Genomic DNA, 18,061 nt, shown 5'->3' on the forward strand with positions numbered 1-18,061 from the left:
AAATAAAAATACGTAAAAATTTTCGCTATCCAATTTTACGTAAACAGGCATAAAAGAATATATAGAATATTTTGAACTCGAGGAAATGTGACGTAATGTCTTTCTCCCGACTCGCGTAATACATCGTGTGCCATTATGAGCACAACGCGACTGTATCATACTTATGACTACCAAAAAATTGATTTACCTATAATCGATCGATATTTTTAATTACGATGAACAAATATAATATAATGGAATTCAATGTCAATGAAAATTTCCACAATGTTCACCCGTTTTGTCAAATCAATACATATTATGTATAGTTATCTCGTTACGTCACGATGAAGTGGAATTTTGTCGATACGTATGACGTGCACTTTTTATTTCAGCGTCTGATGATTTCTGTAGCGGTAACCCTTACGTAAATGTATAGATATAACATACGATGATGTAAATGTGGAATTCCGTGTAATCCTTAATCGAAGCGTGAAACACGCAGCTCTCATCAATTACGCATCGTGTTCGATATCCGCTCTAATTCATCTTATACATTAGTAGAATAGCATATAAAATCCAATTAAAAAAAATGTTGATTTTTGACCTAAAAATTAAAAAAAAACTTCGAGGGTTCAAACCCCTTCGGAAAATTCTCAAATTTTTGTCAAAATTTTTTATTCTCCAAAATTGATTAAGTGACACTTTTCTAATGTATTTTGACCTCAGGAACACGAATCCGTTGTTCAAATTGAGCTAGTATAGCTACAAACCGCGTATTGATCAAATCTATGGTACAAGTATCGCAAAGCAAGTTAAAGGTCGTTAATTCAAATTCAATTCAATTAGTCATGACTCTCCATATTTCACGCTATGCTTTTACACGCGGGGCATTATTTCTCCGCTGCGTGGTCAATGTTGTTTTACTTTTCATTTTATATCCGATCAATTCGCATTTTTTAATATTTAACGGTGTACCAGTTACGCGCGGTACATTACACTTTTTGCAGACTATTTGCACGTCGAAGGTACATACATACCTATGTAAATGCACGAATCATGTAATTTGTAACAAGATCCATACACATCGTTATGTTATAACTGCGTCGTTAAGAAGAGAAAAACTTCCATATCCGTCAAATTCAAAATTACAATCCGTTAACATCGTGCGATGGAGATTTTACGACGATAACTGTAACGAGGACAAAATTACCGAAGAGTCGGTCTTAAAAATTCAACGCAATCTTAAAAATGTTCAACACTATTGAAAATTCCACTCAAAAGATCTGCCATTCTGCGGACTGCAGACGAAGGAAATTAGAATTTTCGAAAATTAATCGATGGAATGAAAACTAGAAAATAATCAGAAATCACAACGTAAATATCACGTGTTCTTCGCTGTCGCATTACACGATGACAAAAAGCAAACACTTATATTTTGAACGCGCGCGGGTGTTACGTGGGATAAAATACATAACGAGACACATATAGGTGTACATACGATGTAACGTGGTATACGTATTTCAAGTAGGTGCGTCCCTTGATTATAATTTCACTTTCGTTTACCGGTAACGAACGAGTGTAGCGTGTACATACAGTCGAATATGTCGGAGATGGTACTTATGAATACGAAAGCAATGCGATAAACTGGGATTTGCATCTTCGAGTTATTCGCGGTATGGTCGGCAACGGTTCACCTGACCGCAACCTCTCGTTTCGTATAAGCTTAATTTAAGCACGAATCCAAAAAGTCATTATTTTGATGTCGTTCTCATGCTATTTCATAGTTAAACGGCAGGCGTATCACACAATCGACGTATCCTACAAACATGATGCAGACTCTTCGTTCGTGCACGCGTAAATCTTGCAGGATTCGTTCATTTTTTGCTTCTCGCGTCAATTCACGATATGATAATTTACTCGTTCTGTCATAATGATACAGATATAATACTCGTGCCAGTAGGTACAGAGGTTGTTTCCTTTTTCATGTTTTTTTCTGCGAATGGGAATTCGTGGTGCAGATCGTAAATTATAACGAGCGCATAGCGGTAAGACCTGTGCACGTATTGTACAGCGTGGCAAGGTCACCTAACGCCAGATACACGTACCTTTTATTATTCTTAATGAAAATCTCACGATTTGCAGAACCATATAGAAAGAGAAATCAGAATTTAAGGAGTTTGCGGGAGAAGCTGGCAGGCCTGCTTTTAATACCGGTTTGAAAAGAAAGTTTTTGGCTATAGGTCGCCGTGTCCAGCGGCACGACGGGCGGGTCACCAATTCCTAGCATATTTTCACGTACAAAATTACGATAAAAGCTTATCATCGATAATCTTCAAGATCATCGACGCGTGCTTTGAAAAAGAAATCTCCAGACTTTCAATTCACTTTTCTCCTACGCCTTCCTATTGCGTCCATTTTATTTTTTATTTTTCTTTCCTCCATTTTCGCCGTAGCTGAAAATTGACCAGTTTTCACAGCGACTTGAACGTTGAAATAAAAATCCAATTGCCCGTACGAAAAATCTTAGATATTCAAAAACAGTAACTCCACGCAGACATATAGGTCAAGTATATTTGTGCAGCGGTAACTCGCCGTGGACCTTTTCCAGCTTTATCTCCGTACATATTTATCACGTGTAAATGTTTTTTTTTTATTTCAATTTTCAATCAAGTTGCGTATGACCGTTGTAAATTATTCTAGGTACGGTATACACGTATGCATATACCGTATGCATGTCGTGATTCTAGGCTATCATTTCTCCCCGAGTCATTGAAGCATAATGGAAATTAGTATTAGGTAACTTTATGCTGCATCGATGCTTTCCTCAGGTTATACTTTGCTACGTATATACGTGCAGAGAGACTACATGGACCGAAGTATAAATTCTAACGACGAGTTTAAAATGTATTATACGCACGCACTTATGCCCATACGTTGCATGCGCAAAGATATTAGGTATGTAACGCATACATGCGCCATACTTATCACTCGAGACTTCGCTACGAATTCATTGCATCGTAAAACACACCCTACATTATACAAAGCACACCATATGCCACGGGTACGTCCGTATAGACCCGGAATAAGTATTGAAGTATACGCGTGTACCACATATGTGTTTACCGCGCACAAAGAAAAATTATGCAACCTATAAATTTCAAATGTGATGACCCCGGAAAGTGACGTCAGATACGCATCACCGTCATTGTCATCATCATCGTGATTAGCTGTCATGTTGAAACACGATTCTCAACAATATTAAATAATCACCACGAGCGCGTCCGGCCATTACTTTCTGTAAATGACTCAACTCGTCGAACTCAAATTTCGTTTCAGATGTAATCCGTATTTACACCTTTTTTGCGATTCAACGAAAATTATTGATAATATCTGTTACCGTTCCGCAAACTCACGCAACTTCCGTAATCTTTTGCGTCGATTCAGTTTTGCGGATTATACGATTTCTAAAAACGTTGACGCTCGGCGTCCCGGTTTTTGGTGCATTTCTGAAATACTCAGTGGTACTTCTGAACCCAAATTCCGAGTAGATTGGTCGAGCCGTCCTGAAATCGCTGGACAAACTGAAAATCGGTATCGATTATCATTTACTTCTGAGCATATAATGCCCTGTATCGGTAGTCTACGAAAAAAACAGTTCAAGATAGTTCCCAAAAAAGTTCGAATCAATGAATTTTCTGGGATAAGCGGAGCTATACATCGGTACAATTAAACAGGATATAGATACGTGTTACAACGTAGGTATACCTATAAGAGAGCCGAAGAATGTTCGTCGAAAGCTCGCGGTAGGTACAGCGAGAGTGAGTTGAATGCCTGTATATTATGCAACAGCGATGTCGTTCTCCGATCAAATTTGCGCGCGTTACTTCAAAATTTGAAAAGCTGTCCTTTCATTTTGTAACGGTAAAATCTGATTTTCCGTTACTCCGTGTTAATAAGGTACAAGCAATAATTCTGGATAAAATTCGTGAGAATTACCAGCGAAAGGGTTGGAATAGATCATCACAGCTGGAATAATTGAATTTATAGCCAGGAAAATAATTTCACTCGTAACCAAATAAAAAATGCAAAGGTGATTCGATGAGTAATGAATGTCGTCATAAAAAAAACTACGCTATCCGATAACGCAGACCCCACGTGACAGGCGGACCTAAAAAAAATATATGCGCCTAATTTATACCGTGCTTGGCATTGGAATACCGACATGCATATGTGTGAAATGTACCGACTACGTGTCTTCGGAGTTGTGATCTGTTCTGATTTTTGATGAACTTCTTTCGATTTCTCAATATCGAACGAATTGACAAACTGTACAGAGATGGAGAGGCGTTGATCGCGTAACGATCATTTTAAAATACATAAATTTAAGAACAGAAGATGAAAATACATGTAATTTATTCGAAATCTTAGGGTTAACCAAGGCTATGTATATTCATAACCATAGGAGAGTGACTTCGGTCAATCGCTAAGTGGCTAGTCCGGTGGGTTTTGAATTTTCACCGATCCCCACCATGCATCGAAGGTGACGTGCCTCTGCACAGCTGCCCGCTGCCTTTCTTCGCGAAACCAAAGCCAGCTGAAACCATCTAAAGCGAAGCATTTCTCCACGCGCATTTAGTTAGCCAGTACAGTTTGTCGTCAAACCTTATACCGAGAAAAGGAACCGAATTGAATAAAAGTAACTGATCGAAAATCGATTTTATTTCTCGTAAAATTTGACTGATAAAAAATAGTTGATAAATAAATTAATTAATTTATAAATTAAATTAATAAAACTAATCGAATTACATACACCTATATATACATAGATTTTATTTGAAGCAAAAAAAACTTTCAATTAAAAATAATTTCAACGAGAAACGTCAATTTTTAGTTTCTATCTCAAGATCTAAATCGATGATTTCATTCGATCAGAATTCATCTGATTTCATTAATTGAGATACAAGTTTACGGTGGTAAATCCTTCGCGATCAATTATAATACTAAGTTATATTTGAAAGGGTAAAAATTTTTAAAGTCCAGTGAATTAATTAATCTCACGTGAATCTGTATGGGTATTTAAATATTCAATAAATATCATTTCGTCTTAATTTTTTACAAAAGAATTTGTCAACTAATAATAAAAAAGCAAAAAAAAAAAGAAAAGGATAATCACCGTCGTACTTCAGGAATGTACGTACGCCCCGAAAACCTGTGATGTTTAATTTTAATCAACATGATGACATAGCGAAACGATATTGAATAATTGGCGTAATAGAATAGTTTTAATTAGTGAGCTAAGTAAAATATTGGTCGTTAAAAATGTTGAAGATAATAAGTGTCAAAATGATGATTGTACTGACGATAGTAATTTGTGCGATTGTAACGGTTGAAACGGAAGCACAGAGTACCTTGTTGGGTTTAGAACCCGCGTTGGTGTTAGACGCGAAAGACATTGAATCCTCCGTGCATCGAACTCGAAGTCTTCCGCAACCGGAAGAACATTTACAAGGAAATTGGTCGACGCTCAGCGAGATATTGGATGTCTATAACACGCGATGGCTCGCCGAGAATTGGATCGAGGGAGAATATCCGGTTACGGAAGAATGTTCAAAAGACATAACGCGATTCATCGATGGATTAAAACGTGAAGACTTATGGGCCAGGAAAAGTAAGTAGTATTTTATCGGTTTCTGATTATTAATATATTCAAATCACCATCGATTACCTTTTCTCCGTATATCCTCTGTGTGGATACGCGTTACGCAACCTTTCGCTGAAATTATGGTCACAAATATTCTCTTATTTTTTTCAGTTTAATTATTTTTTTCTCGTCTTCTCGTTCCACAACGATGAAAAATATTCAATTTCACTGTTATTTTCTCATCGATGTGAAAGAAGAAAATTAATTCCTTGAAAACCAAGGAAAATGATGAAAACAAATTAAGCCCACGTTTATTTATAATCATTGCAAATGGCTATCGATCGCTCATTGGACGCAGTTGTTCGCTCGGTGTTGAATACATAATAGAATGTGAGCGAGGCGAAAACATGTATATTAAATTTATTATCTATACCAATAGAAAGTTCAGGCTTCTGTGGATCAGTTGTGAGTTAGTTCAATTGGTTATATCCCAATCATTCCCAAGGAATTTCAAAACCGGAATCTTTATTTCTAACGTTATTAGGATTATTGCGTAATATCGGTATCGATGATACTGCACAATATTTTACTCACGACATGGCATGCATACATTCGAAAGTTGAATTGTAAACTTTTGCCCGAACAACGAAAAATGCACGAAATGAAAGAAGATCAGAACATTTTGGAAAAATTAATCGAGACACGATTCAATAGAGATTGTGAGAAGATTCACACGACTATCTGAGTTTCGATAAAAAAGAACTTGAAAAGAAAAAGTAAGAACGATGCGTTGTTGAATTATTTAGTTTTATGGATAACAATTGTTGTTCTCGAACTCTCGTAAAAATTTCGAGAATATTTGTCTACTTTCGTTGAATTAGGCAGTTTCACTCGTACAATGGTGAACGTGAATATAATGAAGCAGGTATAGATATAACGAGGAAAAACAACGAGGTACAATATCTCCTAGTTCCCATCATCAAAATAGTACAAGTGGAGAAGATTCTCATCCTCGCGCATCGACACGTTCTTTATACTTTCATTCCGTTTTACTTTCTGGGGTCAATGCCATGGCTTTTTCACACGCGCCATGTCAGGCTAGATTACAATAAGATTTTTAATGTCGGATTATCTCTAATAAAGACGACCTTTACGCTATAATAATACGATAATAAGTTTGTGGAATTCCGGACTCGCTTTCAAGATCATTTTAATTGGCAGCGTCGCGTGGTCTTCACATATTTTTTTTCCATTTTTTTTCTCCAATCTAGATTTCTCGTAATTTATGTGAACATATATAAACCGGCTTTATAATTATCCATTCTGTCTGACGGTTCGTACAATTATTATAAAAGACAGAATTAAAACAGATGTGCCGGGAGTCGACATTCCTTGTGTGGATGTTGGATGTTCAGCACATACCTACCTTTTAGTCTCTGTCGTAACTTTATTACGAGTGCTACCGTGGGCAGCTAGATTCTGTGTGTCTGTACAGTCCTCATTGCAGTTTCCTGGTATGAAATGATCCAGTGAAAGTAATATAATCTTCGCGCGCGTCAGTCTCTCTGCAGACGTCTTGCCCTGCGGTATACCTATTTCCCATGGCACAAGGAGCGTAAAATGATATTTTATTCCAGCAAACTGCATAAGATTTTTCACGTGGGTAATAATTTTCTGTTTTCTTTTTTTTTTCATGGAATTTATTGAAACAGAATGATATCGATTTCTATGTCATTTGGTTATTCATTTACGATTTGCTTTAGGTTGATGACGAAAAACTTTCTATTTCCGTTTACCGTCGCGACGCTAAATCTTCGGAATAGCTTCAAGCTGCTGAGTTATTTGTACCGAATTTTCAACATCGGATAGGTATCCGAATGTAGGGCTTCCGTTTTCAAGGACGTAGAAGAGAGTTTGTCTTTCAAAGTCTGCGGTTTTAACATCATCTCGCATAATTATTATCTGGGTTGAATCTGAACGTGCAACACGTGTAGCACCTGACCATATTCCAAAATTTTCTCCGACGTCCTTGGATCAGATTTTATTCTTTTTTAAATTCATCGTGCGCCGGTACATGACCCTTTGAAATTTAAACGGACGTTCTTGTCATTATAATTTTTACGTCTTTATTCATGTAATTTTGAAATTTTTTTCAAACGGCCCCGTCAGCATTCTCTGATTTACACTTAGATGAAATTTGAATAGGTTTTTATTTTCGACACCAATTTGAACGGATTAAAGTGAACAAATCGCTACGCCGTATCAAAAAATAATAAAATAGCGATGAAATTCTTGAACGCGTCTGTCCGTTCAATGGAGGATTCTTCATCCGATGGTACCTATACAGAAAATTTGCCGGAGGGTGTTTTTTACACAGTCACTTCTATACAGCTCGTTTATGTATTATATCATTCAGGTATCTCTTTTCTAAATTCCTTACGTTTACATTGCCTGTATTGTATAGGCATATCTATTTTTTTTCGTCTAATTTTACACACAACTGTATAGGCACAGAACGTATGTAACATGTAAAACATTAAACGTAACATAATGACACAATTTTCTCACGTAACAACTGAGTCACGAAACCAAAATGCGCAATACGCTGTATCTGTATGTGATCATTTGTTCTTTTTTTATTAAAAAAGTTTAAACTTCACGTACGTACATTCATCGTTGGAATCAGTAATATAATTATAGAAAAATGCAAGAAAGTAATCAACTAATGACACGGAGTGTAATAAGGTAATGCAGAAATCGATCTGATGCATTTATAGTGGAATCGAACCAGAAATTGATCGGAGAATTCTTCTCCGCTATACGCGCGATGTGATTGAAATATCAGGATTTTTAATTTTATCGTTAATATAAAATTGTTCCGATCTTCGACGATTACATTATCGGTTAATCACCGGCTAATCGTATGTCGAAAGTATTTGGAATTCGAATAAAAATAAAATCCGTTATTTCGTCATGAACTAGGCCTTCCAATAACTTCGTGTGACGGATGTATTTCCGAGGTCTCTCGTTGGTCTCAAGAAAAAATCTGACTCCTCGATAAATGCTCACACTTTTTTGTAACTCGGAGGTCTGCAGATATTCGTAATCTCTACCAACTTGGGACGTTTGAAAATTTCTGGATACGAGTTTGAAATCACCAGTCATGTACCATATGGGCAGTTCCTGATTCCAGTCTTGTCTATCAACATTCAGGTTTATAGACATGTATAACATGATATCCTATATACATATATGTATGAATTATGCAACAAGTGGCGAGCATGCACTTCGGTACACCGGGAACTCAACCAGGTTTTGCAGGGAACCGATTTATGATACCGATAAGTTACTCGACTTCGTTTTGGTTTTTTTTTTAGTCCCAACATTGCACGTGTTCGTTGAGAATATAAAATGAAGATCGATCAGACGTAGGCCCATGTGAAATTCCGCTGATATTGATTAGAATAAAAAAAAGCGCAAAATTATAAAGAATCCCCATAAGTAAAGGTATATCTATGGGTTTACTAAATACACCCATACGTAGAATTACTCCGATCTCTCGTGTGTGATTTTCGAATGACTTCGCGGTAAAATAGAAAGTATCTCGTTGATATTGTTATTATTACCTGTATTATTATCATTATCATTATTATCAGGTTATGCAACTGTATCGCCGATCACTTCAGATCTGAATAATTGTCTTTAGCTTAACTTTTCGTACGAGTAATATATACCTGCGTATGCCTGGTATTATATCATAATATAAAAATTTCGAACAGCTCTTACCGTATTTTGTAACGTTATAGATTTTAATAGGTTTCAAAAGTAAATGTAACCGAACTACGATGAGAAGCCTGTACATCGGTGCGATGTAACTTATACGTATATTTGCAACGTCATGCAGGCGCTTTAAAAACCTGTCGGATGTTTTATTGAATGACCACTTTCTTCGGCTACTCCTCGAGGCAAATTAAAAAGTAATTCGTTGGTCGAATTATTACGCCATCGAGAAACACCGGAATCCTATCGGTTCTATGAATAATTGCAATTAAGAAAAAAAATTTAATCGTATGCTTTTGACATTGTGTAAAACGGTGACATAACGGAAAACGATGAATCCATATGATCCCGATTGCCCAGAATTATTATTTTCCATCGTGAGAAAAAATAACTCGAAAATTTCATTTCGTGACGTTGTATTCTTTGACAAAACTACGAATAGAAAAAATGAGAAAACAATGTAAAAGTTTCAAGACATCTCATCAAGGCCGGTGTATCTTAAATATTAATGAATTACTTCCAATTAGAAAAAAAGAAAACCAATGCAAAAGAACACCAGCCTTTTTTCGGACCCTTATAATACTTATGACTTCCTTATTGGGTGTGACGATGACGATGCGTGGCGTCAATGAAATTCCTATGAATCGACTTGGGTAAAAGGCGTATTTAGGTATTCGGTGATTTCATATGTATGTATAGTCGAAGTGGAGAGAATTACTTTCGCTGGCAGCTTCGCTTGGCCTAGAGCGTGTGTGTTTTGGTTACGAAAAATTCATCGGTCCGAAACCGTTCGCCTTGTCGCGATTGCTTGCGGCTAATTTATACGGCAGCGCACACCCGCTGGTACGCTCATTACCTAATAGTAATTATAACCGCGACTGCAAACGTTAACCTGTAGCAGAACGATAGCCATTCGCTGTATGCTAAGGCCTCCATCGTACCAAATACTGCATGACTCTGACCCAAATAACCATTAGTTTCCTAACTCTCGTATCGTACACGACGAATATGACGCTCAGAAATAATTGTTAATTGTCCCCGGAAACGGAATACCCTTCGTTCCCATGGATTTTTATTACAAATTTCTCTCGTACAAATTTTTTAGAGAAAAACAAGAAATGAATCGATAAATAAATAAAAAACTTTGGCAATGAATTTCAGTTTGTTGGATACGAATGAAAATTTGATCTGGAGTTTTTTTATATGCTTTGAATGTAAATTCATCGGGAATCACATTTGTTCGTCAATCCGACAGATTGTCTCGCAACATGAGCCGCAGACACGTATCGAGTATTTCAATTGTGAAGTTGTGTCCGATGGCCTCGAAACCCCTGGAGAACACCTGTCGTAAAAATAACAATTATAATGGACGAAAGTGATATTAATAATGATACATCACATACGCGGCAAGACGTCTAACTGCTTTCTTGGCTCTAATTATTTTCAGTTTTTGTTTCCTTTTCTCTTTTATCTGCAACGAACGCAAACAATACCAAGGTTTTTCGTATATACCTGTGGTGCTCGTGTTCGGATAATCCAGGCATTGTGATGGCACGAATTATTGAGATGCACACGTATACGATTATCGATTGTCCGAGATGATCCTAATTAAGGTGCGGGGGTGTTGGATTTTATGGTCACTCGCGTAGCTGAAAAACGTAAGCGACGACTCGGGTCGCGTTGACATATCGCAACGAAGCGAACAAGAAAGCCGTTCTCTTTCCAAATCACTTTCCCTGACCATAAACAACTCATGGACTCGGCACGATTACGGCACAAATAGAACCGTGTAACGCGTACGGAGTAAAATAATCTAGAAAATAAATGGGGGCAAAAATTGTTTTGCAGCTTGTTAATAAATCTTGTTTACCGAATTCCATGGAGTTTCTGGACCATGCGGAGGTGATCATTCATATACCAGCTATTGTCATGCTTCGTATATCAAGAGTTAAATTGTAGTAAACTTTCTCGGACGTTGTCGCCTGCATGACCGTTCAGAAAATGCGGAGCGTTACGTATTATTTCCTAGTTTTTTCTTGCAAGTAGAATTTCTCAGTATTGCACCTGAAATTCGAGTGACCGGATGGGATAGAAAATCAGCAGAGAAGAAACGTTGGCCCGGTGAGAGAAATTTCGTTCCCCCGACACTCGACGCGGTGCAAAATAATCCCCGCGTCTTCGCATCCCTCGTGTCCGATCCGAGCTAGTCTTCGGTGTTTCGGCCGGTCGACGGATTCGAGTACGTTTAGATTTTTAATTATGGATACGAAATCCCGGAAACTGGCTAGAATTCCGTCTGTGAACTTCGCGGAGATTCAGCCTCGGCAATGGCCACAAGAGAAACACGCTAGATCACAGCAGCAGCATTGCCACTGGGTCACCGCTATACCTGTACGTGTATGTAGTATAATGATTATAAGTTAGCTAACTATACCTACAAGGATTGCGTTGATAGCGTTGCAAAATTATGAGAAACCGGTTGTTAATATATAATCCACAGATATACACAAACATATTATATAATATGGGAAATTAAGTAAAGAAATACGGAGTTTCCGCGTTCGATTAAACCTTTTTGCACGGCACCGTGCCCTAGATATCGTGAAAAAATTCCATTGACTTCATTACAACAAAGTTATTATACAAGTTTGATTTTATCGACATGCAACGTGAAGTTCGAAGAGCCTATAATATTATAATTAACTAGATGTGAAGCACTACCAGTTCCGTTGTGGAATTGAACTTGACTTTGAATAGGTATTTCAGTCGACGTTGACACATCGCTTACTAAATTTCATTGTCATTATAATTCCATTCTAAAATATGTGCATACAAACTTGAGCCGAGTCAAATCTGATCTGGACCAATATGTAATGTTACTGTACCGTATAGCGACATACTATACAGACACATCTTTACCATAATTTTAGATGCGACGCGACCTTTCGGCTATAGGTGTACTCGTAATACCTGTACGTGGATCAGTTCGGCCGACTGGTTTCAAGTGTAACGCATGTCCTGGATATTATCATCGTTACATTATGCAACATCTCACTCCCCACCTTCTTCGTATCCTTGATATGTTTTTATTCCGCGTTCTCAACCCGAGGTAAAAATCGAGGAACTACGTCGAATCGATCGGAGTTGAATTCCCATCGCTTTCACCTGTCGGTGCTGCTGCTGCTGCTGCTGCTGCTGCAACCTTATTCGATGCGGTACGTCCGCTTTCGACGACGTATGACCTTGGCGTTAAATTACGAAGGATACGCGAGAGGATACGCTAACCATGTATCGCTACTCCTCCTCATAGTACAATTAGTAAAAGAAAATTTTACTACGACGCGAGGTGCGCTCAGACGCGCGCTTCGCATCAACACAGTAAGAGAAAAAAAAAAAAAATACTCGCACGTCTGCAAGTGCGAGAAATTTTAGAGATTTTATGTAACGTATATGCTCCCCCAATGAGTACGACCTACTTTTTGAGGAGTTAACGGATTTATCGAAAGTTTAACATCCTCTGGCTAAATATTTTTTTTTCAACTCCATCCGAAAATAGTAAATCAATTATTGCGTCAACTTTGACTCATTCATTCCCGATTCAACCCTTCCGCTCGGTTTTTAATCCGAATGAATTTGAATGTCACTCGTCTCAGAGGTAGTACAATTTTTTCTTTGTTCTCTTATGCAAAATTTGCTCTTCCGTCTGCTCGCGAATAGCTTTGCAAAGGATATTTGTGATTTGTGAAATATTATCCGGTTGGATCATAATTTCTGGGAGCCACAAGAGACCGGATTCTGTTTCACGTAATTTCTTATTGCACCAGCGGCGCGAGGGAGATACCCGAGGCCGAAGTTCGATGCCGTCTGCGATGAGGTAAGACTTTCTATTCGGGAAGTAAGAGAAGTTATCTAACCGCTGAGCACCAAACCCGACACTATATTCAAGCATCTTCACGGAGCAGCGTCTCTCCTTACCCTTTCTGATTGTTATAATAATTTTCCATTATATTATCACGTACCTATATATTCCTATATAGTCCTCATTTCGCTGTAACAACATAAAACATTCGTTACAGGCTGAGTTGTAGCATCAGCAAATAATAACACGAGTAAACAAGTTGTACAGAATCTCATCAAGAGATTCCCGCACCGAATGTTCCCGTCGGTCCCTGTAATACAATTTTGATCTTTGTGAGAAAAAAAAAACCCTTTCGCGTTCGAAGCAACCTCTGTGCGTTACACCTTGACACACTTCGGTATAATCCTTCGGAGAAATCATGGTCTGCATTTGAAAGGTTTTAAGTGCATGACAAAGAAAACTTCGGCGTTGAATTTTCAGCACCCATGCAACTTTATCTTTTTTTTTATTGTTATTTTTAGTGGAAGATGCTTCTGGACGATTCACTAACGGCTTCTTTTGGGGGAATTCTTTTTTTACGGGTTCTGCGACCGAGTGTAATTTCATTGGTATGGATTACAACAAGGATAATCCGCAGTTCACGAATGCCCCAGCTGAAACACGTGAATTCACAACTGAACCGAGGAAGAAAAAAAATCATGGACTTAGCGGAGACAGTCTCCTGTCTCCGACCATATCCGATATGGCACCGTTTAAGATAGGATTTTACATGCTGAAGATCAATATCAATGGATCCGTCAGCCCTGTGGTAGTTTTTTCATAAATTTTAGTAATATCCTACATGAGAAAAAAAAATATTCTTGACATACTTAATAGAATATTCGTTTACCTATAATTTCTCTATTTTATAGTCGCGACAGATTCATTTGGGAGTTTGTTTGCCATTTTCCTGTTCAGCTTCGGACGTATCAATTGTGGCGAGATTAGCGACTAGTAAAGCGGCAGCGAAACAATCAAGTATTGAGAAAGTTCGTGATCAACACAACCCCTACGATATATACGGGGATTCGGTCTTCTGGGCTTTGTTGTAAGTATTATTATAGGTCCATGCACTTCCACATTACTTGTGGCATTACATAGAATGAAGATCGTAGAATTATTTTCTTATTTTCTCCTGTCGAATCGCACGCACCACGTAACATTTGCGCACGGTATATAGTTTATTATTTGTATAGTATATGTATACCAAGGAGAGAGTAGTGTAATTGCGTTCATGCAGAAAGAATTACTCGTAAAACGAGCGAAAGCGAGTGACAGAATTTTGATGAAAACTCGATGGGAAGCACAGCTTGTGACAATGACTCGGTGAAAAAGTTCTCCAGGGCCGTGAGAATATCATATCACTTTTCTTTCTGTTTGTAGCGGATCCACCGTATTAGTTATCATACTGATGTCTGCTGGGACTAGCTACGATTTGTATTTGACGAAAAAAGCAAGACGTGCAGCGATCAATTACGATCTGGAGAAACATTCCAAGCTGGAACAAATCTCAGGCGAAAAAGACTCGAATGGTACATTGTACAAATTTTTCAATAACCTGATCAATATTTGCTGAACAAGGACGTATTTTGTCATTCTTTATTTTTAAGTCACTTTTCTTTATCTTTGTGGGAACGAGTGAGCAGGAAACGCAATTTAAACACCCCTCGATTACCTGACTTGATCGTTAGTACGGCTTCTCGACAAATACTCTCGATGTTTTTACATGATTGTTATGACTGAAAACCACTTCAGCAGGAAACAGACGAATTTTCAATAAATATTAAAAGTACACGACATGAATAGACGAACGCAGTTCAGACACCGAGACTCGATTTTATTGTTCCGTTCCGTACATAGGTTTTCATGCTAATTAGGTGCTCCTCCCATGTTTAGTGTCCGATCACGGTGTGAATGGTACAACACCCGTTAATAATAATAACGATCACGAAGCCAGCCCTGCACCACCTATGGAACCGGAAAAATTGAGTAAGTAATTCGTTTTAGAATGATTAAATGCTGACTCATTGATTGTATATTGAGAGAAAAGCGCGTCGAAAATGTTGAGAAGCTGCTATTCGAGTTTGATGAAAAATTTGTTGCTCAATGATGTGTAAAAATTTCCAGCGACCTGCGAGGAATTATTGTTGTCCTTCTCAGTTCGTGCAAATTTGAGAACAATTTGCGATAAAACGGTTGGCAGAGATACCCTCAGCACTCTTCATGGTCTTAGGGCGATATCCATGGCCTGGGTAATTCTTGGCCACACGTGTATCGTCGTATTCAAGTATTCCGACAATATGGAGTACCGTAAGGTCGTGGAGAAGAGATTTCTCTTTCAGACGGTAACAAGCGGTGCTTTCAGCGTGGATACCTTCTTCTTCATGGGAGGTCTTCTAGTATCGTTCCTCTACTTCAGAACGAATGCCAAAGGCGATTTGTCCAGGCTAACTCAAGGAACGCGTGGATTTGTCGCTGGCTTATTGCAGTTTGGAGGTTTCATTACCTATAGATTTTGCCGGCTAACCACGCCTTACATGTTTGTACTCGGGGTAGTTGAAGTTTCCATGAAATGGTTTAATGCCAATTCAGTTTTCGAACCACCCACAGCCGACCACTTCAACTGTCCGAATTATTGGTGGAGGAATTTACTTTACATCAACACTTTATTTCCGGTTGAAGAAATGGTCAGTACATTCGATGTCTTTGGTATCGAAGAAATCATCCAATTCGGTTATATGATGATGATTTTTTTTTTTTTTTTAATTCATAATTTTAAATTACAGTGTATGTTGTGGAGTTGGTACGTCGCTGATGACACCCAATTCTATATCGTCGGTGCAATTATATTAATTGTAGCAACGAGTCATGTAAAGATCGCCGCTTTCGCTACCGGCGTGTTACTCGTAAGTTCCTGGACAACAACTGCGTACATCGCTTACTCGAACAATCATATGCCAAGTTCGGACGATCCCTTGGCTTTGTTTGATAAAATTTATGACAAGCCATGGACGAGACTGGGTCCTTATCTGATCGGAATGTCCGTCGGATATTTACTCTTCAAGACGCACTGTAAAATAACAATGTCGAAGGTAAAATACCACGAGTTGATGAATATTTTTGGGCTGTATTTCTCGATTTCTCGACAACATCATGGCTATTGTAAAATTGTATTACAGCGTCGACAATGCCTCTTTTTGATTCCAGATGACGGTTACAGTTGGCTGGCTCTTGTCCACCGCTTGTCTCCTCAGTTTGCTCTACGGCTTGTACGAGGCTGAGTTGAGTCCTGCAACCGCAGCTGCATATTCTTCGTTAAGTCACAGTGCATGGGCACTTGGATTGGCATGGATCGTCGTGGCCTGCAGTACCGGTTACGGAGGTGAATTTTCTGAAGTTATTATGGTTGTGGGTGAGATCCGAACTGATTGGATTGAGATTTTAAAAAACAGATCCAATTAGATCTTTGAAAATTCTTCCTTGGAATTATTTTCGCTTTTCTGAATTTAGAGGCCAATTACGCTTTGATTGGTACACGCACATCATGTTTTCGCTGATTCTTAATTACCGTTATGTTTTCTTTTCGCGTTCAGGTTTCGTGAACACAATATTGTCAGCTCCTGTTCTTTACCCGTTCAGCAGAGTCACATATTGTGCTTATCTCGTCCATCCGATCGTCATCCGATTAACTGCCATGAATCTAGACGCGCCGTTCCACCTAGGAAAAGATACGGTGGTATGTTGAAGATATCACGATTCCTTCTTAAATTTTCAAAACTATTTGCAATTTAGTGTATCTTGAGCAGAATCTGGTAGAATGTTATATTAATGCATGTGATCTATTTTTACAGATGATAACTTTCCTCGGGCAAGTCGCGCTTTCCTATTCGTTGTCATTTGCGATATCACTGGCGTTCGAAGCTCCGGTAGTCAGTATGTTGAAGATCGTCGCCCCTAACAAGAGAAGACGAATTCAATGAGATTTTTGAATATACATGAAGATACGTTACGTATTATGCAGTACGATTGTTTGAAAAAATGTGATTCTCCTTGCGGAGTGCAGCGGGTGCAGCTGCAGCAGTTGTAGAGTGAAGAGAAAGCTTATTAATTCGATAGAAATTATTTGACTTTATTTTATCCTGTTGTTATTTAGTATATTTTGATACTACGTTACAGTTCAAATATTTCTATATATACCAAGGCATATACCTGTAGAGTGAAAATTTAGAAATATTTCAAATCCTTCAACCCTTAATAGAGAAAAAGATGTATTTCAGGAAATTCGCGAAAATAAGTTATTTAAATTATGTGCCTTACAATTAATTTAAATTATAATTCTTACATCATATCCTTAACATAATATTAGTATATGTGTGCGTACTTATTAGATATAGGTAAAGTTTACCATTAGCTTGTAAATAATAAAAAAAAACAAACACTTTCTATATAAAATTAAATTCAGCTAAGTTGTGATTCATTAATGTTCATCCATTTTACGCGATGTAATGACACTTGCCTGTCTATGATTATGGCAAATTATATGCAATAATAATTGAGGCATTGCAATCATGTCTTTGGGAAATTGAAAATTATAGTACGGTGTAAAGATTTTCATATTAGTGCCGAAATTGCACTATAAAAGCAACAAAAGTGCAGGTAAGAGAGCTCATTGATTGTACCTACAGTTGCAGGATATCAGAGTCGACTGTAAATAATAATGGACTCTTGAACTCTCTTCTTTATCGAACTAGTCGAAATTGTTC

General features: G+C 37.9%; 1 protein-coding gene and 1 long non-coding RNA gene across 2 annotated transcripts; one reads left to right on the plus strand and one right to left on the minus strand.

Annotated features, from left to right (window-relative positions):
• The first annotated feature begins 5,298 nt into the window (after positions 1 to 5,298).
• On the plus strand, positions 5,299 to 17,867 carry LOC105684750 (nose resistant to fluoxetine protein 6). Its single transcript, XM_012398374.4, has 10 exons — positions 5,299 to 5,647; positions 13,781 to 14,067; positions 14,171 to 14,346; positions 14,682 to 14,830; positions 15,195 to 15,287; positions 15,426 to 15,985; positions 16,085 to 16,390; positions 16,506 to 16,680; positions 16,892 to 17,034; positions 17,150 to 17,867. The coding sequence occupies exons 1-10, from the start codon at positions 5,299 to 5,301 to the stop codon at positions 17,276 to 17,278; spliced, it is 2,367 nt and encodes a 788-aa protein (XP_012253797.3). The 3' UTR covers positions 17,279 to 17,867.
• LOC125499982 lies at positions 7,297 to 13,097 on the minus strand. Its single transcript, XR_007277145.1, has 3 exons — positions 11,271 to 13,097; positions 10,913 to 11,213; positions 7,297 to 10,742 (listed from the first exon to the last, which is right to left on the minus strand). It is a non-coding gene; the product is annotated as an uncharacterized LOC125499982 (long non-coding RNA).
• Positions 17,868 to 18,061: the final 194 nt, after the last annotated feature.

The sequence above is a fragment of the Athalia rosae genome, chromosome 2 (assembly GCF_917208135.1).
Source record: "Athalia rosae chromosome 2, iyAthRosa1.1, whole genome shotgun sequence".
NCBI classification, from domain to species: Eukaryota; Metazoa; Arthropoda; class Insecta; order Hymenoptera; family Athaliidae; genus Athalia; species Athalia rosae.

Coding starts and splice junctions, on each gene's coding strand:
- LOC105684750 (XM_012398374.4), top strand. CDS start 5,299: ATGTTGAAGATAATAAGTGTCAAAATGATGATTGTACTGACGATAGTA. Junction 14,347..14,681: donor TCGGTCTTCTGGGCTTTGTT/GTAAGTATTATT, acceptor TTCTGTTTGTAG/CGGATCCACCGTATTAGTTA. Junction 16,391..16,505: donor GTAAAATAACAATGTCGAAG/GTAAAATACCAC, acceptor TTTTGATTCCAG/ATGACGGTTACAGTTGGCTG.